This window comes from Glycine soja, chromosome 6 (genome assembly GCF_004193775.1).
Source record: "Glycine soja cultivar W05 chromosome 6, ASM419377v2, whole genome shotgun sequence".
Taxonomy (NCBI): domain Eukaryota; kingdom Viridiplantae; phylum Streptophyta; class Magnoliopsida; order Fabales; family Fabaceae; genus Glycine; species Glycine soja.
The window spans coordinates 191,842-215,765 of record NC_041007.1 but is presented as its reverse complement, the minus strand read 5'-3'; the positions used below and the strand labels follow the sequence as shown (position 1 = coordinate 215,765).

The window sequence follows — 23,924 nt, the reverse complement described above, 5'->3', positions numbered from 1 at the left end:
ACAAAAATTATGAATTTCAGAGAACTAAAATAACGAATTGAAAAATTATAGGGATTAAATTATAATTTATTCCAAGTTTGGCTTTTTCATTTGTCTAGCTTTTATCATAAGTTTTTTTTTTTTTTCGTTTCAAATATATCTTAAGAGTAATGGTATCTTTTTCTTGGGACAAAAATCCTTGTATGGATATTTCTTAATCCACTTATACTAATCTTATACATAATGTGTGATTGTTATTGATCCAAAAAAATTTTATAAATACAAAAAGTTGAGTAAAAATTCTTCTGTTAAATACATCCTCATACATTTATAAATACAACAAAATCTTACATTATTGTGTTAATCTTATTATGATTATATTTGATAAGATATCTCAATTAGTTTTTAATTTTTTTTATTAGCTGAAAAATTTATTTGATTATTTAATAAATAATTTTTTTAGTAGTTTCTCAGTAACTTTTAACGATTTTTTAAATTTTACTTGAAATAATATTTTTTAAAATACTAATATGTAATTTTTAACTTTTTATATTTTTTTTACTTTTATTTTCGATATATTTATTTATTTCCTTATTATCTTTTTTAAATATATGATAATATTATTATTTTTTAACTATTTTAATAGTTAATTTTACCGAGTATTTATAATTTAATAAAATAATTTTTAAACTATCAATTAGTTTTTTTAGTTTCAAACTAGTTTTTTAGCTAAATTTATTGAATATAACCTATATAATAGAGACACGTTATATTAAAACTATTTAATTTCAAACACTTAATCACTAATATGTATGATCTTTTTATATTTTTTTCTATTGTATTATATCAATTATTGATTCACTTTTGTCTCCTTTATCTTTCTAAGTATATCATCAGCATGTAGGTATTAATCCAACATTTTTCATTAACAAAGGGTTTTCTTCCACAATTTATTTATTTTATTTGAGAAAATAAAAAAAATAAGATAATTGTCAATTGTCACTACTTGGGAGTTGTGAGTGACGAGGGAAGGGAATGTCTAGTTGTGTAACCATGACAGCTTAAAAGCAAATATCATTTCAGCAATCACCGGAAAAGTTGCTTTGCTTTTAAATATCTTATTTAGTTGTTTTTATTAAAAACATTTTTATATTGTACTGCCCGCCTTTTCTTTAGAAAATGTGATTCATGATCCTAGATTTTTTTTCTTCTAAAATATTGATAATGTTAATGAAGATCATTAAAATTCATAATTTTTTTTATAAATAATTTTATAATTATCTCACAATTTTAGATTATGAATGTAAAAATAAATTATATGTAAATTTTGTCAACACACAATGTTTAATTATTTATGTTGATTTAATGTTAAAAAATTAAATTTTAAAATAAATATGAAAAAAGGTGGTTAGAGAAATAATGGAAGTTGTCTATAAGGTGGAAAAGATGTGAGACAGGGGAATGGAGCGTAAATGATGAAAGTTGAAAAGCAATGGATGGCTTGTTTTGTTTTTATGATGATGAGTAGTATTATATAATAATTTATGGGAGCAGAAAGACAAGACAAAACAAGAGAGAATGAGTGGCGGAGGAGGAGGAGAAGAGGAAGCAACTCTGGAGTTCACTCCGACGTGGGTTGTGGCCGCCGTTTGCACAGTCATCGTCGCCATATCTCTCGCTGCTGAGCGCCTCCTTCATTATGGCGGAAAGTTTCTCAAAGCCAAGGACCAGAAGCCGCTCTACGAAGCTCTCCAGAAGATCAAAGAAGGTTTCTTTTTCTTTCTTTCTTTGCACTGAGCCTTCAAATCAAATTCATGATCTGTTGGCTGCACTGGCAGAGCTGATGCTTCTGGGCTTCATTTCCCTGCTTCTCACGGTTACACAAAACGGCATTACCAAAATCTGCGTTCGTCCCAGTTTGACGCGCCACATGCTCCCTTGTAATCTCGACGCCGGTGAACACTCCACGCCTGAGTCCGAGTCCGCCACTAAAATTGGTTACTGCGTCCGCAAGGTCACACCCTCTCACTCCCTCACTTTTCTTTTCCTTAGATCTCATCTAATCCACCACCCCTCGTCCTCGCCTTTTGTTTTGTTTTTCACTTTTTCAGAACAAGGTACCTTTATTATCTTTGGAAGCACTTCACCATCTTCACATCTTCATTTTTGTCCTCGCTGTCGTACACGTCTCCTTTTCCTTACTCACCGTTGTCTTCGGAGGCGCCAGAGTGAGCAGACCCCTACCTCTACTCTTCCACTTCTTAATCCTCCTTCATTTCTACTCTCTTTCTTTCTTCTTTACAATCTTCACTCTCTTTCTGTTTTGTTTTATAGATACGTCAGTGGAAACACTGGGAAGATTCAATTGCTAAACAGAACTACGAAACTGGCCGAGGTTAATTATTTCTTTTGCTCACTGTGTTCTCTATTTGTTGTCTTCGATTCTTTTCTTATCGTCTGCATCCTTCACTCTTATTCAATTTTATTTAACACGCTTTTCAAACCAATTCAACGTCTACAGCCTAATTTTACTTTCTGTCAACCAAACCATCAAATGATCTTTCGAAAGAATTTTTCTGATTATGTTTTAAATCTTTTTCTTTTCCTGCTTCTACTTAAAATGCCTATTGCTTAAATGCAGTTCTCAAACCAAAGGTCACTCAGGTACACCAGCATGATTTTATCAGGGGTCGTTTTGCCGGTTTTGACAAAGACTCTGCTATTGTCGGTTGGTTGGTAAGTTTTGTCATGGTCTGTAAGTTTGAATGAATAGAATATATACTCTTTATCATTATCATAAAAAACCCCTCTGCGTCTTTTCATTTTTGGATTCCTAACACTTACATTTAGAAAGTCAAAAGCTAAGCGAGTATCTTTATAGTGTTTTCACCTAATCATTTTTTGTTTCTTTCAGCTATCCTTTTTAAAGCAGTTTTATGGATCTGTGACAAAATCAGATTATGTGACATTGCGACATGGGTTCATTATGGTAAAGCTCTACTGTTCCATATTTGTTGTCAAATAATCTCTCAGCTAGATATTGGTCAATGGCTTCCAAGCTTGAATCTTAAAAATTATCCTTTGGTTCTTTTCTTTGTTGTAGACCCACTGCAGGACAAATCCAAAGTTTAATTTTCACAAGTACATGATTCGTGCCCTCGAAGATGATTTCAAGCAAGTTGTTGGTATAAGGTAAATGCTTTTGTATTATTGCTTCTATGCATATCACACATATACATAAATTTAATTGCCAAGAAAACTTTATCCCATTTGTGTCAATTGTGTAAAGTTATTGATTCTTTGTAAAAACAATTATATTTTGTGGTTGCAGTTGGTATCTTTGGCTCTTTGTGGTTATCTTCTTGTTGCTTAACATCAATGGTATGCTACAAGACAGGAAGTTATGTTTTTATGCATGTCATCATTTAATTGGTTCTACCTAGGCTGACACTACTTTGCAGTGTCAAGACTGGCATCTAAAACCTGGTTTTATGTTTTTGCATGCGCCTTGTGATCTTGTTTATGGACGTGGTAGTCTTATTGATCTCCTTATTTGTGTGTTTTGTCATGAAGTTAATTTAAATAACACTTTTTGCGGTGAAAAAGGAATCGAGCTTTGAGCTTAAGATATTTTTTATGATTTGGGGATGAATTTCAAGCATGACAATTAACAATAATGACATATACTTTTTCCTATAAATAGTAGTTGATCTAGTTGCTTGTTTTGCTAATTACCGAAGAACATTACTTTGAATCTTGCTATTATGATGTCTGTTAATCCTTCCAGGTTGGCATACGTATTTCTGGATTGCTTTTATTCCCGTCGTTGTAAGTATCTTGGTTAAATTTTTGCCCCTTTTTTGTGTGGAGTGTGGACATTTCCATGGCCATGCAGTCATTTTACTAGGCTTGCATACCCTTGTCTTAATTTTGTTCAAGGGTTGGAAAAAAATTTGCAATGTTACCTCAAGCTTCTTAATCAAATCAAGCTAGTAGATTGTTTCAAAAACTATTGATTTTTTATTCTATTAAACTTACGTCATACCTTGGTTTTCTGCTGCATAGATAACCAGGAAATTGGTTCAACAATATACTTAAAATTCATGTAACACTAGTATAATATCATATCTATTACTTGGTAAAATTAAGCAAGAAAAGTTACCATGTCAAACTATTTCCCACTAGTTTATGTCATTTATCATTGTGAGGTAGGCAGGTATAGTTTTTTAAAATGGAAGTTAATCAAGCTCAGTCTCCAAAGATCTCTGAGGCTCACCTTTTCTGCTCAAGGTTAATGATGAGTCTCAGTTTGATTCAGAAGGATAGAGGGAAATGGAGAGATACTTGCAAAGGCACTTTAATGCCTACGCCAGTAACAATGTATTCAAAGGGTGTGTATATCTTGTGTCTCTGTTAGTGGTCTATTTTGTAGTCTTTGGCTGTGAGTCACAGCTACGGCAGCCAAGTGTGGCCATTAGGTAATCCTCATAGAATGTGGATTCCCCTATTTGCTGAACCCCTTGTGAGTGAAATGTAAGGAGGTGCTGACACTAGCCTTTTTGGGTCTTAGTGTCCTGATACATGGTGAATTCACTTAATTGGGCCCTTGCTACTTAATCTGGAACAGGAATGACTCATGTCGCAGGTCTTGCAAAAAGGGTAATGAGTTGTGGGAGGGAAGAAGGAAATTTTATTTATTTTAGTGATACTTTTGTTTTGCAATTCTAATTAAATATTCTTGGGAATAAGTTTTAAGCCATAATAATATCAATTGTGAGCATGATAGATTTCTAGGAATGCCATTCCTAGGTATATTATATTTATTCCAAGGAATCTTGCTCCCCAAAACATAAAATATTATTTTATTTCTTCTGAAACAAATGCCCCCTAAGAATGACATTTGTTGCTGGTTATTTTGGAATTTCCTTTCTTTTTGCATTTTTCTAAATATTATTATTATTGGTTATAGAAGAGTCACATTTATGCTTGTGTTGTCCTTTCCATCGGTGTTTCTTGTTAAACCTGTATGCATAGGCATGCTTGTCTATATTTTTATTTTCTCCGTGCAAGTTGATGTATTAACAGGTTTTCACTGTCTGGAATATCATTTGTTTTCTTGCTTGTCCCCACACCTTGTGCCTCCCCCTTCATTAATTTCATAGTTTCTGTTTTGCATTTGTTCAGCTTTTACTTGCTGTGGGCACTAAGCTGGGGCACGTAATAACCCAACTAGCTCAAGAAGTAGCTGAAAAGCATGCAGCCATAGAAGGTGATTTAGTTGTGCAGCCATCAGATGAACATTTTTGGTTTCATCGGCCCCATGTTGTCCTCTTTTTGATTCACTTTATCCTTTTCCAAAATGCCTTTGAGATAGCATTTTTTTTCTGGATATGGGTAAGTAAATTCTTTTGAAGCATAAGTTGGGCTATTCTCTGCCAACCTTTCATCTTATTCTTCGTGTTCTTTTCTTTGTCTAGTTTCATTTTCCTTTTTGGTGGAGTTGGTGGTAATTTTATGTAGTTGTGTTGAATATAATAGACAGCTTGTGTTCTGACTTCTTAGGTCACATATGGATTTGACTCCTGTATAATGGGACAAGTTCGATACATTGTTCCAAGGCTTGTTATTGGGTAACTGTTGACAATTTTCTTTTCTTTTGAGCTTATGAATTCTTTCTTTCTTCGTAATTTTTGAACTATTAAGCTCAATCTTTTATCTTTTTCTCCTCCCCTTTATCCCCTTCTATATATTGGGGTTACAGGGTATTTATTCAGGTACTATGTAGCTACAGCACCCTGCCACTGTATGCAATTGTTACGCAGGTACGCTTGCATATCTATTCAAACTGAAGTGCAGATTAATTTTGTGAATTTAAATTGTATCCTCATTGCGTTGGTTTTCATTATTTTCTCACTGTAGATGGGAACTCACTATAAGAGGGCAATATTTAATGAGCATTTGCAACAAAACATTGTTGGTTGGGCACAGAAGGCGAAGAAGAGGAAAGGACTAAAAGCTGATGGCAATCCTGGCCAAGGAAGTTCTCAGGAGAGTGCTAATACAGGAATCCAGCTTGGGTCAATTTTCAAGAAGGCATCTGCTCCAGGAGGCAGTTCTTCTGCCACCAAAGCTGATGGGACCAACTCAGTGTAGCCTATAGAAGTGAAGATTTACAGTCTTATTTTGTAAAGTTGCTCACAAATTGCAGTTTTCTTTATATTATTTTGTTTGCTAACAGTGTAGCATTGTGGGACATGTGTTTGACTTGGTGTAGGCGTAAGGTCGAAGTTCTATATGAGTAGATGCTAGTAATGCCATTGGCATTTCTAACTTCTAAGATTCGTCATCACCTCCTTACTACACTCGTCCTCCCTCAGGTTTTTGCCTCTGATACTTCCGTAGACAGGCTGACACTGCCTTTCTCTCTAACTTGAGTTCCTGTTAAAATTATGTGTCTTTTATTTAATGTAAAGTTAAGCTACTTTAGGTTGATAAAGTTCAAGACAAACTTGGTAGATGGGAATCTTCCTTCATTATCAGAAATATCACTTCTGATACCCCCACAGGTACATGGAACGCCCAGCACTTTACTCAACAGTTTGCAATAAGTTTTCTTTACAATAACTGGTAGGACAGCAGAATAAATAAGTTATAACTCCAAAAAAAAGGCTTGGATATAAATAAAAATAGGAACTCTCTACACAGGACAAATAAATATTTGTTTGCATATAATTAAAATTAAAATTATCATTATATACAAATAAACATTTATTTATTTGTGAATATGACATTGATAGACATTAATATATTAAATGTATGAGTGTTTTGTAACTCTACATCATTTAGTTAGAAGTATAAAAATAAATAATGTCAATTAATAATGTATTGTGTTGATAAATTGAAATAGATATTTGCATGCACCTAGGCGGGTGCATTCAAATTATTATGGTAATGAAATTGAAATTATGTAAATTAAGAAACGAACCCAACAACTCGCGTAGGTTGCCTCACCACAAGCTAGGCAAAAATTGAGTCCAAATTAACTCGGGTCACTTTTTGATGAGCCAAGAAAATGACAATTCAACGCAATCTGCCACAAGTTAGTGAGTTATACGAGTTGACCTGTCTAAAAAAAATAAAAATAGATGAAAGTAAAAAAATTGATTACAACGAATAACAAAAGTTAGGAAAAATCAATTATTTGTGTCAGCCATGATCAAGTGATATATTTCTACTTTTCCTTTTCTAACCCATGACTTATTATGGTGTATTGGTTTTGGTAAGTGGGTAAATTAAAAAAGAAAATTATTAACCCTTAACATGCCAACCAGTTCGACTCACTGCGAGTTCAACGTGAGTGAATCACAAGTTGATGAGTCAAATCTATTTTTATTAATAATTGTCATGAACTTGAATTTTTCAATCCAATTGAACTCAAATGTGTAGTGAGCTGAGTTGAATTGCGAGCCACAGCATACGTTTTCTTTTGGTATGAGGGAGGGGCTCGACCCCTAAACAGCAATTCTAATAACATGAGGGGTGGCGTGTTACCTTGAGAACAAATGTTCCCAATATATATCAGAGGAGGAAGAAAACCAATCCGCTAATCCATTCAGTCCAGACATTAGATCAATACACTAGGTCAAAGGTTTCATCTGTAGATACTTATTGATCCCATTGATATGGTATATATATTAAAAATATTAAAATTATATGTAATATATCTAATAAAATATGATCAACCTATATTTTTATATTATAAATTATTATATAATCATTTATTACTATAAATTATTATGAGTATTATCATCAAATAACTAAATAAATTTTTATTTTTTTATGACTAAATATAAAAGTTATCAAATGATCATAAACAAATGTATAAAATACATAAATATTAAATCATATCATGATTAATATGATAATAATTAGTTATTATTTATTGTTATCAAGATAAAAAATAATAATATTATAAGAATATATTATATATTATTCAATAATTAATTATTAACAATTTAACGTGTCATAGAAAATATAAAAAAATAACATATAAAATTTGTAAAAAGAAATCAATTGAACCAACTCAATAAAAATGTATAAAATACATAAATATTATATGTTTTGTAACGGAAGTTATCGAATGATGATAAACAAATTTAATAAAAATGTATAAAATACATAAATATTAAATCATATCATGATTAATATGATAATAATTAGTTATTATTTATTGTTATCAAGATAAATAATAATAATATTATAAGAACATATTATATGTTATTCAATAATTAATTATTAACAATTTAATGTGTCATAGAAAATATAAAAAGAAATAACATAAAAAATTTGTAAAAAGAAATCAATTGAACCAACTCAATCTGAATCACTGGATTTTATCGAATCCCATTGGATCAAACCTTCACTTGCATTTTTTATCCTACACTCTAATCGAACTGCCCAAGAACACTAAGTCTTGGTTGAATAATACACACTACTCATGAAATAGTTCATCCCCTAGTCGAATAATTTAGTTTATGTTTAAATTAAAGTTTACAAACATAATTTATAAAAGTGCCTCAAGTCTTACTTCTTTCAAACTAAATTTCAAGGCAAAAATTTATTTCTGAAACTACTTTTGTCTTACAATCAGAATTTCAAGGTAGTTTATTTTTTTTTTCTCAAACCTGTTTTTGAGACACAACCAAACATAATTTCAAATTGATCTTAATCTTAAATGTACTTTTGAAACCCTCCTACCTAAGGGTCATGAGTCCGAATTAACTTGTAACCTAGTCCAATCCAATTATGTTGAATTGAGTTTTTAAAATATTCAAATTGGGTAACAAATTTTAGTTTTTTTTAACCTAACTTGACTTATATCATATGATTAAATTTATTATTATATATAAATTAATTATTGCACATTAATTTTTAAATCACATAATTTATTAGTCATTCATGCTTTTTCTTTTTTTAGTTGTTATTTTTATCCATATCTTTATTTTATTTATATTTTCACATATTAGTATAATACTTTTATTCTATCTAAAATAAGAATATCCTACTAATGTTGAAATCATTAATTATATTAGTTAATTATTCTTATAATTTAATATGTTTTGAGTATATTTAGTCATTATATATTTATAAAACTTAAATAAAAACAAATTATTATTTTAAAAAAATAATTTTACAAAATATTTATTTTTAAAAATATTAAAATCCGATTAATCCAACATGACTCGTTATAATCATGTTGAGTTTGGTTGAATATGTAAAAAGTTGCTCCTTGTGACATTTCACATAGTCATATTTTATTTTTAATTTTTGGGAAAAGAGTGAGAGAGAGAGGAGTGGGTCGAGAAACCCTAGTGGAGCTGGAAGTGGAAGTGAAGAGAGTAAATGACGATCCATTCGGTGGTGATACAGAAGCTGCTTAGCACCAATGCTCAGGTGGGTCGACGTGTTGCCGCTCACCATTTGAAGGAGTTCACCTATGGCTTCCGCAACAAAATGGCCATCATCGACTCCGACAAGACCCTCATTTGCATGCGCAGTGCCTGCAACTTCATGGCCTCCCTCGCCCGCCACAACGGCCGCTTCATGTTCATCAACACCAACCCTCTCTTCGACGAAATCTTCGACCTCATGACCAAGAAGGTGGGCTCCTACAGCCCCTCCACCAACTCTCTCTGGCGCACCGGCGGCTTCCTCACCAATAGCCTCAGCCCCAAGAAGTTCCGCTCTCGCAACAAGAAGCTCGTCTTCGGCCCCACCCAGCCTCCCGATTGCATCTTCATCGTCGACACCGAGCGTAAGTCTTCTGTCATCAACGAGGCTTTCAAGCTTCAAATTCCCGTCGTCGCCTTGGTCGACTCCGCCATGCCCCTCGACGTCTATAAGCGCATTGCCTATCCTGTTCCCGCCAATCATTCTGTCCAATTCGTTTATTTGTTCTGTAATTTGATTACCAAAACCTTGCTTCACGAGAAGGCCAAGTCTGATGCTGCCAATCCCGATATTGATGCTCAAATGGAAGAAGCTCCGCGCAAGGGCAAGGGCAAGACCTATTTGGATAAGGTCGACGTAACCGTAGTTCTCTACGATAATTTAGCTCCCTTACCTCAAGGTAAACTAAACTTATTTGCTTTCTGTTTTCTCCTCCGTTGTTTTGTTGCCTTTTAGATATAAGTTGAGCCGAGCCGAGCAATTTTCACATCTAAAGCAGATATAGAAGAAACTAAGAAGCTTTTGGACAAGCTTGTTGTTTTGAAGTTTAATGGTTCTCAAGGAAGAAATATGTGTTTTGACGGTCCCAAGTAAGCATTCATCCAACTCCTCAAAACTTCACACTTGATGAATTTACACTGATAAATTTTTTTCTGCTCTCATGTAGATCTGCAATTGATATTTGTGATGGACTGACATATCTGGATTTGATCATTAACCAGATTGAGGTGAGACATTTATACTTAATGTACAAATTATGATAATTACACATTCTTATATGACCATTTTCCTACGCAAATCATTGGTTTATTCCTTGCTCTTTTTTTATGAATGATCTGGATTGTGCACTTGCCTCACCTACATTTTCTTATGTTCCCTTGTTATATGTTGCCACTGACCTGTTGTTTTTAACTCTTACTATTTTTGCTGTTGTGATTTTGTAGACCCTCAATTCCAAGTATGGAAGCAGGGTTCCATTGCTTCTTTTCAATAAAGATGACATTCATGATAGTTCTCTAAAGGTGAAATGTCATTTTCAATTTCCATATGCGATTGTTGACCTCAGCCACTATTGAATTTTTAGCTTCATCTTTCATAGGTTTTGGAGAAGTATTCTAAATCAAGTGTTGAAGTGCACACTTTTAAACAGGTTTGTGCTTGTTTTATATTTTTGGATGAATTGATATTGGTTTGTGATTTCTCTTGATCAATACATCATAATATATATTATGTAGGGTGAAGATCGAGAGTTGAAATCATTGGGTGAATATTATAGCAAGGAGGAAGTGTATGTCATCCTTTAAATATGTTTCTATTAAATTCTATTCTAGACTAGATGTTTATTTCCATTTTTGTAGAGATATCTCGTTTATGTACTGATTGATTGGTATTGTTATTGTTATGGACATTTAAAAAACACTGTTATTAGGTATTAGTGTTACCATGATATAGTCTGGATGTTTATAGCAGTAATTTAGGTGTGGAAACGAAGCTTAGAGTCATTGGGTTAATTTATAAAGAAATGCAAAAGTCTAAATATCTTATTCCTTTAAAATACCTCGAGTTTTCTACTTTAATTTTTGAAAAAAAAATTTAACAGTAAATATTAAATATCTGTAAATTAAGAGATGCCAGATAATTTGTCAGCTATGAAACTACAAATTGGCTATGTCAAATGGTCAAAATTTAATTATCCGTAAATAAAACAATTGACTTGACAGAATGTATATTTCAATTTATTGAATTGTGTTCTCCATGACTTGCAAATTGGCTTTCACGATATATACTTTAGCATTTTAAACTAACCTGCTAATTCGACGTGTGAAGGCATCCATTTGATGATGTTGATGTGTTCCGTTTACTAATGACTGGTGGAACCCTTGATTCATTATTATCACAGGTATGGACTTTTTATGCAGTTGAGCACTGGTCCTATCAAAGCCTTTGTCCTGTTCCTTTAAAATCTATAAGCAAGAGGTGTAGGACAATTGTGCCTACACCTCTTGAATTATTCAACTGTAACAACACTGGCTATAATTAAATATGTTTGTACATGTGCCTGTGTGGGATGTGCACATTTGTTGTGCAGTTTTAACTAAGTTATTCATATTATTTTCCAGGGTAAGGAGTATATCCTAGTGTTGAAGTCGGACAATGTGGCAACAGTCCTTGATCCAAGTATCCTTCTTATAGTTCTAATCATTAATGACACTATTGCTTGGAGTCATTGCTCATTACTTACTAACCTAGCTCCGAGATTCACATTTTAATTTTTGTCAACCTTGACTGTATCTTGTAGACATACTAAATCATTTGATGATAAATGATATTGAATATTGCATGGAGGTATGCAGAAATATTTTTATCTATCACATGAAGAGCTGCCACTTCTCTTTTTAAGGCATATGAGTTCTCTTTCATTTTCTTTACTTTTTTTTTCCAGGTGACACCAAGCAATTCGTTTAATTTAATGTTACCCACAACGAAATTTAAGGTATATTTTTTTTCCTTCACTGTTACTCCCCTTTAGTCTCTTTAACATTCGTGCCAGACTTGGAATTGCGTGATGCTTAATCAACTGGTCTTCAATAATTGTGTAAGTTTTTACCATGTGACATTATATGAGCATATATTACAATTTTTTTAATTCAGAAAATTTAATATATACACTGGATGTTGAAATTTTTTGAATTCACATATAAGTGAAGTTTATTGGAATTTGAAAATTTCATTGTCATTGAAGATACTATGGGGAAACATATTTTATGATTGTTTGATGCAAGTTCTTTTTCTCTTAACTGGAATGGTCTAGGTCCTGAGGATCAGGACTCAGGACCTAGTAGCTCTTGTCAGATGCTGATAAGGTAACGGGTAATTTGGTTGCTAACAACTTGTTAAATTGGTGCTATGACATATCTAATGTAACTTGAGCAGCTTTGGCTAAACACTATATGTTATGTAATCTATGCAGCTTCGGGAGATTGGTGGAGACCAAGATAAACACGTAAGTTATAATATTTTTTTTTTCATTTTCATAACTTGCATGTTTGTATTATATTTTGTTTCATTTTAAGAAATAGTTTTAAATTTTTTATTGTGAATTGCTGACAAGACTTGTGAGAATATTATAACAATCTTTTTTTCATTTGTATTTTAATTTATTTTTCCTGATTGATGTGTTGAAGTTGAAGGACAATTTCAAACTCATCGATACAACAAACATGTGAGTGAAAAACTGGTTTTTGTTCAGTTTCTTTTTGAAATTTACCAAATGTGCTAAATTCCATGTGTTATACTTTGCATAGGTGGGTGAGTTTAAGAGCCATCAAGAGGTTTGTTGACACTGTTGAAGTAAGGCAGAAGAAGCCCTCATTTTCAAAGGTATCATTCCCTAGCTGTCATTAGTTCATTACTCTATTGATAGCTTATGTAAGAATGAATTGAATGGCTTACTGCCGCCAAGAAAATGACTATCTCTTCTACAGGACACAGCAGCTGGACCAGCAATAAAGGTATATGCATAATTGTTTACGCTTCTCTGTGGTCCATTTGTGCTTGTGCTTCTATTTTTATATTTTTGCTTAGGTATAAACTAGAATCATGCCTTCAACTTTGAGGTGGAAGTAATTGCAGCCCTTGAGTTTTGAATTATTTAATTACTGCCATAAATATCTATCAGGGATTCAGATTAGAGTATGTTTTTAAAACGAACATGTAGTTAAAATGTTGTGGGATGTTATGGATTATCTAAGCTTTAATGGCATAAAAACTTAAGAAGATCATTCCTTAAAGGGGCAGAAACTTTTCCCATATATTTTATTAAAGAAATCTCCCCATTGATATAGCAACCATGGATAAAAAAATGCACCTAAATTTGTTAGAGCAACCCTTTTTTTTTGTTTTTGTTTGGGTAGAAGAATTTTTATTATTGAATGAAAGAAACAAATACAAAAGATTGGAGGATAAGAAATCCTCAATAATACAAAATCCTTCTTGAGAAATAAGTTTCCAAGGACTTGTATGTGAGCCACATTCACTGTTGCATCGACATCCCAACCATTCAGATGAAGACCATACTTAACTCAAATTCCTGTATGATGTAAAACATTTCTTGATGTTAGAACAAGCTCCACATTGAACAAATGTGTGGACAATTTATGAAAGCGTGAATATTGTAGGTTCTGATGAAAAATTGGCTGGTCCCTTAACCGCACTTGAAATGAAGGTGAGGAGGAGTCAAAACCTCACTTTCTCTCTCAGCTTTATTAGATTCAAAATGTTACATATATATAGGATACAAAAAAAAAAAGAGAGAGGAGAGATGACAGTGACATCTCACTGCTGCCTTCTGAATAAGGCTTACAGATTAAGCTACCAAACAAAGCTAAAATACAAAAGAAATATTCAACATTCAACACTCCCCCTCAAGCTGGAGCATATAAATCATATGCACCAAGCTTGGAACATATAGTCTGAATTCTGGGTCCTCTTAGGGACTTAGTCAAAATATCCGCTGGCTGGTCATTAGAACCAATGAACTCAGTGACAATCTCCTTGGACAGAAGCTTCTCTCGAATGAAATGACAATCAATCTCTATATGTTTAGTCCTTTCATGAAAGACTGGGTTTGAGGCAATATGAAGAGCAGCCTGATTATCACAATACAACTTCATTTGCAACTCTTCACAAAACCTCAATTCTTGCAGAAATTGTTTAATCCACATGAGTTCACAAGTAACCATAGCCATCGATCGATATTCAGCTTCTGCACTAGACCGAGCTACAACCATCCGTTTCTTGCTTTTCCAAGAAATAAGATTTCCTCCAATGAAGACACAATAGCCTGATGTAGACCTCCTATCCATGGGACAGCCAGCCCAATCAGCATCACAATATCCTGATAATTGCGTATTACCTTTGTCTTCATACAACAACCCTTGTCCAGGAGCTCTCTTAATATACCTCAAAATACGCATGACAGCATTCCAATGGTCCAAATGAGGATTTTGCATAAATTGGCTAACCACTCCCACAGCAAAGGAGATATCAGGTCTAGTGATGGTAAGGTAAATGAGTTTTCCCACAAGCCTCCTATATCTCTCGGGGTCAGGATAAACTTCACTTTGATCTGCCATGAGCTTCAAATTAGGATCCATAGGATTTTCAACAGGTCTACAATTTTGCATACCTGTTTCTTCTAAAATATCAAGGGCATACTTCCTCTGAGAGATCACAACACCATCTCCTGATTGAGCCACTTCAATACCAAGGAAATACTTCAAAGATCCCAAATCTTTGGTCTGAAAATGACTGAATAAATGCTCTTTTAGCTGGCTGATCTTAGTAGCATCATTCCCTATAATCACTATATCATCAACATAGACCATTAGATAAACACATTTTCCAGGAGATGTATGACAATAAAATACAGAGTGATCAACCTCACTTCGTTTCAGTCCAAACATGTGAACAACATGACTAAATTTACCAAACCAAGCACGAGGAGATTGCTTCAACCCATAGAGAGATCGATGAAGCTTACACACAAGGCCATACTCCCCCTGAGCAACAAACCCAGGTGGTTGCTCCATATAAATATCCTCCTCAAGATCACCGTGGAGAAAGGCATTCTTAATATCAAGCTGATGGAGGGGCCAGTGACGAATAGCAGCCATAGCAAGAAACAGACGAACAGTGGTGAGTTTGGCGACAGGAGAGAAAGTATCACAGTAATCAATGCCATATACCTGTGTGTAGCCTTTAGCTACCAAACGAGCCTTAAGCCGATCAACCTCACCAGTGGGCCCAACTTTAACAGTGTAGACCCACCTACAACCCACAGGGGTCTTACCAGGGGGAAGAGGAACAAGCTCCCAAGTACCATTATTTTCAAGGGCCTGCATTTCATCAATCATAGCCTGTCTCCAGCCAGGATGATCAAGTGCCTCACGGACAGTGGAAGGAATGGCAAGGGAAGACAATGAACAAATAAAGGAACTGTATGAAGGAGACAAACGGTGATAGCTTAAGAAATTATAAATAGGATGAGGATTACGAGTAGAACGAGTACCTTTTCTGATGGCAATGGGCCAATGTGAATCAGAATGAGGAGAAGAAGTGGAAGGAGAGGGCGGATCCATGAGTGGAGGACTGGTTGAAGAAGGACGAGAATCACTAGGAGAGGCTTCAGGTACTGGAGATCCAATCTGCCTTGTCCTGTGTTGATCTGTAGTCAGAGGTGGTAAGATGACTTCAGGTGAATTTGGTGAGGAAGATGGAACAATACTGACATTTTGGCCTGAGTTATCTAGGGGATAAGGAGAAGGAATAGGAAGAACTTCCTGAAGAGATGAAGAATGGTCCACGGAGGGTGAAAAGAAAGGTGTGTCTTCAAAGAAGGTTACATCTGCAGACATGTAGTATCGTCTCATGGTTGGAGAGTAACATTTGTAACCCTTTTGAAGACGAGAATAACCCAGGAAGACACATTTGACTGACCTAGCAGAGAGTTTATCTAAACCAGGAGACAAATCATGAACAAAACAGGTACAACCAAACACTTTAGGAGAGACATGAAATAAAGGATCATGAGGAAAGACAAGTGAGTGAGGAATTTGGTTTTCAAGAGAAGAAGAAGGCATCCGATTTATCAGGAAACAAGAAGTAAGCACCGCATCTCCCCAATGATGTATCGGAACATTCGAATTTAGCATTAGGGAGCGTGCAGTTTCAAGAAGATGACGATTCTTCCTTTCTGCAATACCATTTTGTTGTGGTATGTGAGGACATGTGGATTGATGTAGAATACCTTTGGAAGACAGAAAAGAAGAAAGATCATGAGAGAAATACTCTTTAGCATTATCACTTCTGAAAATTTTAATTGTTTTTCCAAATTGATTCTCAATTTCATTGTAGAATGACACAAATATAGGCAAAAGTTCAGATCTGTCTTTCATTAAATAAACCCAAGTACATCTGGAGAATTCATCAATGAAGGTTACAAAATATCGAAAACCAAAAGATGTAACACGACTTGGTCCCCAAATATCAGAATGAATGGTAGAGAAAGCCGAGTTACATCTTTGTACAGTTTGAGGAAATGACGACCTGACATGTTTTCCTAGTTGACAAGACTCACAATCTAAGACTCGAAGATTCTTAAGACTAGGGACCATCATCTTCAATTTTGATAAACTTGGGTGTCCTAGACGATCATGCAAAAGTTTGGGTTTTGAGATTGCAAAACAAGACCCAGGTGGACTGGATTCCAAATAGTAAAGTCCTCGTGATTCATGTCCTTCTCCAATCAGTCGCCCCGTCCCATGTTCCTGAATAACAAAAGAATTAGCAGTAAAGGTTACTGAACAATTTAACGAACGAGTTAATTGACTTAGTGAGATTAAATTATAGGGACACTGTGGAAGGAATAAAACAGAGTTTAATTTCAAGGAAGGAGACAATGAAACTTGACCACTTCCTTGAGACGCAACCTTGGAGCCATTAGCTACAGTGACGAGGTGAGGAATTTTTGGTAAGGAAAAGGATGAAAAGGAAGACTTATTACCAGAAATATGGTCAGAGGCACCTGAGTCGAGTATCCAAGGACTAGGACCTTCAATTGATTGAGAGATACAAGCTGTTGAAAAACATGGTACAGATGAGGATTGAGCTTGGTTGCTGGGTCTCTCGGATTTGAGCTTCAAATACTCCTGATACTCCTCATCAGAGAACTTAGACTCTGCTTTCTCTGATCTAGAAACCTGTGCAACCTTGTCAGGAAACCCATGCAACGAATAACAATTCTCTTGGGTGTGACCCATCCTCTTGCAGTAGGTGCAATGAGGACGTCCACCCCTTCCATTGCGGCCTCCTCTGCTGTTGCGACCGCCTCCTCTACCACGTGATGCAACCATTGTTGACGTCTCCACACTATCAGTAGGATTTTCATCCTTCGATAAGTGAGGCACACGGAGAAGCCTAGTGATGAGAGAATCCATGGATGGAACCTGATCCCCAGCGAGTACTTGATCACGAACATGATCAAAGTCTGAGTGTAAGCTTCTCAGGATAAGGACCATGTAAAACTTGTCCAGTTTCTTGTTCACTTCTTCTAATGAATCAGCCACAAGAAACTTTCTCAGCTCTTCCACGGCAGCCCGAGCCTTACCCACATGAGCAATCATGTCATGGCTGGTTTGCTTGAGGGCTGTAACCTTCATGGTTGCATCAAATAAGCTCTGAATATCATTGGCAAAAATTTCTTGAGCCTTTTTCCAAAAAGAACGACACGTTTTAAATGATCTAAGGATATCCAAAATATCCGGTTCAACTGATTGCCATAACATAGCACACAGTTGATAATCAAGCTTCTCCCATTCGGCTCTTTTGTCACTTGAAACAAAATCGGAAGCTTTCTCCAAGTGGTCATGGTGTCCTTGACCAAGAAACCAAAGTTCTACGGAAGCAGACCATGAGGGGTAATTTTTCCAGTTGAGTTTAGCAGCTGTGATGGTTGGAGTCCCGGAGAAGGAGAAAACAGGTCCAGGGGAAGCCATTTTGAGCCACAAGGTGAAACCCTAAGGGAGCAAAAAGGTGGAGAGAATAGGGCTGTAGTGTTCCAGGTGACGAAACTGGAAACTGAGGGCTGGAACGGACTCAGGAGAAGCCGACCAAGAGAACGGCGGAGGCGCGGCGCGATTCTGGCGCCGGGACGGCGGCGCGTGGACTGCACGCGCCGGAGGACGCGCGGGACGGTGGCGGCGCATGGCTGCTCCGTTGCCGACGCGAGTTGGCCGGCTGGCTCGCGCTTCCCAAGGCGAGCCTAACCCTGGCTTCGCCGGAGAAATGGCCGCCGGAAAGTGGCGGCGGCGGGCGACGGCGGATGACACCTGCTCTGATGCCAACTTGAAATGAAGGTGAGGAGGAGTCAAAACCTCACTTTCTCTCTCAGCTTTATTAGATTCAAAATGTTACATATATATAGGATACAAAAAAAAAAAGAGAGAGGAGAGATGACAGTGACATCTCACTGCTGCCTTCTGAATAAGGCTTACAGATTAAGCTACCAAACAAAGCTAAAATACAAAAGAAATATTCAACATTCAACAACCGCTACTACTTTGAATTTGACCTTTCCTTTATTTGAGATATAGGAAGTGGACCAGACTGTTAAAAATGAACTACTCAGACTAATTGACTTGAATTATGCCTTGCTACAGCTTTTGGTCCCTGGTCCACAATATCAATCTTGGACTGCATGTTCATATCATTTTCATATGCCTTCCAATGGTGCAGCCATGTAAATTAAATTGCCTGTTAATAGGATTTTCATGACTTAAAATATGTGATGTTGTGACTTCATGTATTAAATGTCATTTGTGTTGTTAAATCAGTTAGCATTACCAGTGTTATAAATACTAAAATTTTTCATGTTGCATTTGGTATCTGCAAGCTTAATTAGAATGAATATTTAAATATCAAGACATTTGTATTATTAAAACATTTAGAACTACCAGTGTTATAAATACTAATAATATCTTATGTTGTATTTGGTATTTGCAAGCTTTAATTTGGATAAATAATTAAATGGCTTATTAACTTTTTTGTCCCTCATCTTTTGTGGATTTCTGTTTTTATAGTCCCTCATAATTTTTTTACTGATTTGTAGTCCTTTAAAAAAAATCATTCCATTTTTAGTCCCTCAATTTTTTCCATTCTGTTTTTAGTCCCTAAAAAATTCTATATGAGGAACCAAAAACAGAATAAAAAAAATTGAGGGACTAAAAATGGAAATCCACAAAAGATGAGGGACCAAAAAGATAATAAATCCATAATTAAATATTAAGTGGTGTGACAATGGCCTTGGGTCCTCGTGAAATGAGAGAGAAGAAACTATTAACTGGTATACCAAAAGGTCGTTGCTGTTAGATATGAAGTTACTAATTTCTGTTTTTAATGTGTTATCTATGCCGCCAGTTCTTTGATAATGTATTTGGTGTCTCCGTGCCCGAATCTCGCTTTCTTCCCTTGGATGCAACATCAGATCTATTACTTCTTCAGGTGACACTCACTTAATTGTATATTCAAATTCTGTTACTGATGTTGTACATGACTGACTCTCTCACCAATTATGTATTCTTGCAGTCAGATCTATACACTTGTAGAGAAGGTGTTTTAACTCGAAATCCAGCTAGAACTAACCCTTTAAATCCTGTGATAGACTTGGGACCTGAATTTGAAAAGGTGAAAATTTAGTGTTTTATTGTCTTATCCTTGCATAGTTTTGACCTTTCTTATGAATTGTATTTGTTTTTAATTCTCAGTTTGGTGACTTTCAAAGTCGCTTCAGATCCATTCCAAGCATCATTGAGTTGGACAGTTTGATGGTGAGAGGTGATGTGTGGTTTGGGGCTAATATTACTTTGAAGGTATAATAGATGTTCCTTTCCCTGTTGGTCATGCTGCATGTTGAATACTTGCTCTTCATTCCCTTTAATTATCTATATAGTACAAGATGGCATTCATATTTGAACTTTTTAAGAATTGTATGCAGTATTCTGTTTATCCTTTTCTGAATACCAGGGATTTTTCTCATAAGTTATAGTAGTATTTCTATGCCGATAGATTTTGATCTTGCTTAATTTATAGCAAATTTTCAACACTACAAAAGATTTTAAAAAGCTCTAAAAACATTGGAACATGGGTTGCTGGTGATGTCAAAAGACTCCAAACTGCAGTCCAATATTAAAAGCTCATTTGAAGGCCTGAGCAGGTCCAAAATATGGTCCTACTCCTACAACTGAGTATAATGGGGCTGAGAGATTTGGACGGAAATAGTACTTGCACTTGCAGAATCCACATATAGTGTAAAGATTTGAAGAATTAAGTTGTTAACTTCTCCTATGAGTTGAGGAACATAAGAACAACCCCCTCTCCCAAACAAAACACACACACGCAGTTTTTTTGGAAGATCTTGTGTGCAGTGGGGGTGGAAAAGTGGGGGGCTGATCATCAAAAGAGATAATTTTGCATTGCTCATAAAGACAGCTATATCATAATTTGTGAAGTTAAAAAGCATAAAAATCTCAAGATAATTCTGGTCTCATGGTCAAGGACCATCTTTCTCTTAAGAGCTTAAGCTATTAGGTATATGCTAATCTTGGTTTTATATCTATAAGACATCCCCTCATGGAAGAATCCAGTGAAAGGATGAAGGGAAAGACACAGAGCATGGACAACATACAGGCTCACTTGTACTGAAATTCAACTCTATTTTAGAAGAAAAATGAAGGGAAATGAAGATCAAACTCATGACTACCATTACATTATAGAAGCTCTTATACCATGTTAAGGACCATAACCTAGTAGGTGAAGGCCTAAATTGGCTTTATATCTCTAGCACTCAAATTATCCTAGATTAACTAGAAAGGAAAATCTCTGAATAATCCATTAAAGATATAAATCACTTCTTATTTTTTAATTTTAAAGTAATAAATCTCTGGATATCCTTAGGCAGTAGCTTGTTAAGTCCTCGTTATGAAAATAATTGTAGGATTCTTCTTTTTTCTTTTACAAATTTTCTTCTAAGGTTTCTGCTTATTAGAAACTTGTGGTAAATGATTTGCTTTTCGTATGGAATAGAAGATTGAAATTAGGTACACTGGAAGTACAATACGAATCTCATTATAATTTATTGTAAGCATTCAAATTCAGTGAACTTCCTGTTAATATATATTTTGTTGTTTGAACTACTATATGAGAGACTGATGTGTTATGATTTTCTTGCATTTATGTGTTATGATTTTCTTGCATTTATGTGATCTTTAACACTGTTTTTCAGGGGCAAGTGACTATTGCTGCAAAACCTGGCTTGAAATTGGAAATTCCTGATGGGGTGACGATTGAGAATAAGGTATAATACTAACTTCAGTACGAGCTTTGGAGTCTCTTTATTACAAAACTTCACCTTTTCATTGGTTTTATTTTCTCTGTTCTGTTGGTGCTGTTTGTGGGGTTGTGATTTGTAGGTTGGATGCGTGTTGGGAGAATTTGTTTTGTTTGGACTGTTTTTTTTATCAGCGTTTGGACTTGGTATAATGGGTACCTTTTGTTTCTTGTTTGCTGATCAAAGCATGGGGATTTGTAATTGTTTTTGTCATCATTGACTGGGAGACCCTTTCAGTTGGATAGCCTGACTGTGTAAGCTTAAGAGCAGGATGGAGGTGGATGACCATATTTGGATTTTGGATGACCATATTTTGACCTTTAGGGGTGGTGGGCTAGTTGGGGTTGGGATGGATGTTGGACCCACTTGCTCATGTCTGGAATTTTGTTAGCAAATTGAAGAATCACAGCAAGCTTAGATTGAGAATAACATAATCCTTAGTAACAATTTATCTCATGTACAATTTGAATTATCCTACAACCAGGAACCAGAATCTTGATATTTCTTTTCTAACCTCAGATAACTCTTTTTCCCCGTCCTTCAAGAAACTTTTAATCAACAAAAAAAAGAAGCTAGAGTTTCAGAATTCTGGCTTCATTTGATCAAGAGCACAAACTGCCTTAGAATCTGAATCTTGCATTAGCTTTGCTCGAATTAGCAACTAAAGCACGTTCAGCATTCAATTTAAAGCTTTCATGCAGCAGAGGATAGCACTTGATGTGCAGGTGGCATTGAAAATTGACTAGGGTGAAGAAATTATGTTTCAACAAAATTAATGCCTTTCAGCATCCTGACCCAAAGGGCATGAGGACTATATTGATTCTCCAGCATTCTATCTATAGCTATTAGTATCAATGAAATGATTATGATATTTTTCTGATAATCACATTTGCTGTTTTACAGGAGATCAACGACCCTGCAGATATCTAAGGATGAATGTTGTCGAAGTTGCTGAGATTTGGTTCCAGTGAATACATGACTGCTGAACTTTGATTTGCAGTGCTATACAATTTAGTTTGTCACATTAGCAGCCAGCCATCTTTTAGCTTTTCTATTTGCTGGGAACTAAAAGGTTGCAGAAGCAAATAGTTCCTTACACATTTTTTTTTCAAGCGGCATGATAGTGGTGAAATAATTGTCTGCTCATCTATTTATTCATCCTGTAACTCTTAGGGCAAGGCTTGATATAGTCACAGCTGAGAGCCTGAGAAGCTGAGACAAGGAATAGGAATAGTTTCAGTTTTGCTGGTCTTTTTGCCTTAGATACTATTAGAATCACACCAATTGTTTACTGTACCAATGAGTTGGAGCATACATTACAGAAAAGACATTTTTAAGGCATATTTGTCATTGACTTATATAAGCTACCCCCAAAATTTACTGCTTTGTTCTTTTTCTGCCTTGCTTTTAAAAAAATCAAATTGACCAAGATTTTTCTGAATTGAAAATCTTTCTTGTCATTGACTTACATAGGCTACTCCAAAAATTGCCTAGTTTTAAATTTTAATTTATCTGAAAAAGGTATTTTTAATTTGATAGTTTATTATGATTTAAAATGAAATTAATAGTATTCAAAAGGAATAAAAAATTGTAAAAAATGAAACTAAAGATATTTATTGTATACGACTTGATGAAAAAGATGATAACTTTTAGAATCACTTTCATTCAAGAGTAAAGATATAAATAATATAATGGTGGATAAAATGTTTACACTTGTCAAGTATTTTTTTAGGGGATCCAAATTGGTTTAAAATGAATTGATTTGTTTTAAATTAAAATAAGATATAATTCTCATTTACAAAGATTAATGGATTAAATATGTTTTATTTTCTATTAATAAAGGTATGTTTATTTTTGGTCTCTAAAATAATAATTATATAGCCTAATTATTTAACTATGAAAATGTGTTATGTATGATTTTTATTTTTATAGATGTTTTTTTGTGAAAGAAAGATAAATGTTACATTTGACACATTTCTATAAATGAAGGGTTAAAGTAAGATAATCTTGTAGAAATTGAAAATGAACCTTTTTATGTTTACTAGATATTTAAGTCAATTAATTAAATTTATATTAAAAATATAGTTATTAATAAATGAAATGCGCATTAAATTCAATTCATTTTGAGTAGATTTTTTTCAACTTATAAAATTAAAAAAAAATGTTTTTCAGTACTAATTATTGTTTTACAGTTTTAATCAAATACAGGAAAACGTTTTTTGTATTTTGTTTGAGTTGGGCCAAAATATGAATGCAGAAAAAGAATCGGGTC

General features: G+C 34.7%; 2 protein-coding genes and 1 long non-coding RNA gene across 5 annotated transcripts; all 3 read left to right on the top strand.

Moving 5' to 3' along the window:
- Positions 1 to 1,448: 1,448 nt before the first annotated feature.
- On the top strand, positions 1,449 to 6,496 carry LOC114414404 (MLO-like protein 1). Its single transcript, XM_028378661.1, has 13 exons — positions 1,449 to 1,747; positions 1,818 to 1,993; positions 2,091 to 2,207; positions 2,314 to 2,374; positions 2,621 to 2,715; positions 2,894 to 2,968; positions 3,083 to 3,171; positions 3,311 to 3,360; positions 3,767 to 3,807; positions 5,164 to 5,373; positions 5,542 to 5,609; positions 5,741 to 5,801; positions 5,899 to 6,496. The coding sequence occupies exons 1-13, from the start codon at positions 1,558 to 1,560 to the stop codon at positions 6,130 to 6,132; spliced, it is 1,467 nt and encodes a 488-aa protein (XP_028234462.1). The 5' UTR covers positions 1,449 to 1,557; the 3' UTR covers positions 6,133 to 6,496.
- Positions 6,497 to 9,287: 2,791 nt separating this feature from the next.
- On the top strand, positions 9,288 to 23,039 carry LOC114414402 (UTP--glucose-1-phosphate uridylyltransferase-like). 3 transcript variants are annotated; one of them, XM_028378658.1, is made up of 19 exons: positions 9,289 to 10,108; positions 10,205 to 10,298; positions 10,376 to 10,436; positions 10,653 to 10,730; positions 10,808 to 10,858; positions 10,944 to 10,996; positions 11,536 to 11,608; positions 11,829 to 11,886; positions 12,008 to 12,054; positions 12,152 to 12,202; positions 12,680 to 12,712; positions 12,894 to 12,931; positions 13,014 to 13,089; positions 13,194 to 13,220; positions 19,684 to 19,767; positions 19,852 to 19,950; positions 20,031 to 20,135; positions 21,548 to 21,619; positions 22,556 to 23,039. In XM_028378658.1, the coding sequence occupies exons 1-19, from the start codon at positions 9,382 to 9,384 to the stop codon at positions 22,580 to 22,582; spliced, it is 1,854 nt and encodes a 617-aa protein (XP_028234459.1). In that variant the 5' UTR covers positions 9,289 to 9,381; the 3' UTR covers positions 22,583 to 23,039. The 3 variants fall into 3 exon arrangements, with proteins under 3 accessions (XP_028234461.1, XP_028234459.1, XP_028234460.1); XM_028378659.1 differs by having other exon boundaries at positions 9,382 to 10,108; positions 10,208 to 10,298; XM_028378660.1 differs by lacking the exon at positions 13,194 to 13,220 and having other exon boundaries at positions 9,288 to 10,108.
- LOC114414403 lies at positions 13,227 to 18,707 on the top strand. Its single transcript, XR_003667207.1, has 2 exons — positions 13,227 to 13,933; positions 18,624 to 18,707. It is a non-coding gene; the product is annotated as an uncharacterized LOC114414403 (long non-coding RNA).
- Positions 23,040 to 23,924: the final 885 nt, after the last annotated feature.

Coding starts and splice junctions, on each gene's coding strand:
- LOC114414402 (XM_028378658.1), top strand. CDS start 9,382: ATGACGATCCATTCGGTGGTGATACAGAAGCTGCTTAGCACCAATGCT. Junction 10,109..10,204: donor TTTAGCTCCCTTACCTCAAG/GTAAACTAAACT, acceptor TCACATCTAAAG/CAGATATAGAAGAAACTAAG. Junction 21,620..22,555: donor GGGTGACGATTGAGAATAAG/GTATAATACTAA, acceptor GCTGTTTTACAG/GAGATCAACGACCCTGCAGA.
- LOC114414404 (XM_028378661.1), top strand. CDS start 1,558: ATGAGTGGCGGAGGAGGAGGAGAAGAGGAAGCAACTCTGGAGTTCACT. Junction 2,375..2,620: donor GAACTACGAAACTGGCCGAG/GTTAATTATTTC, acceptor GCTTAAATGCAG/TTCTCAAACCAAAGGTCACT. Junction 5,374..5,541: donor CATTTTTTTTCTGGATATGG/GTAAGTAAATTC, acceptor CTGACTTCTTAG/GTCACATATGGATTTGACTC.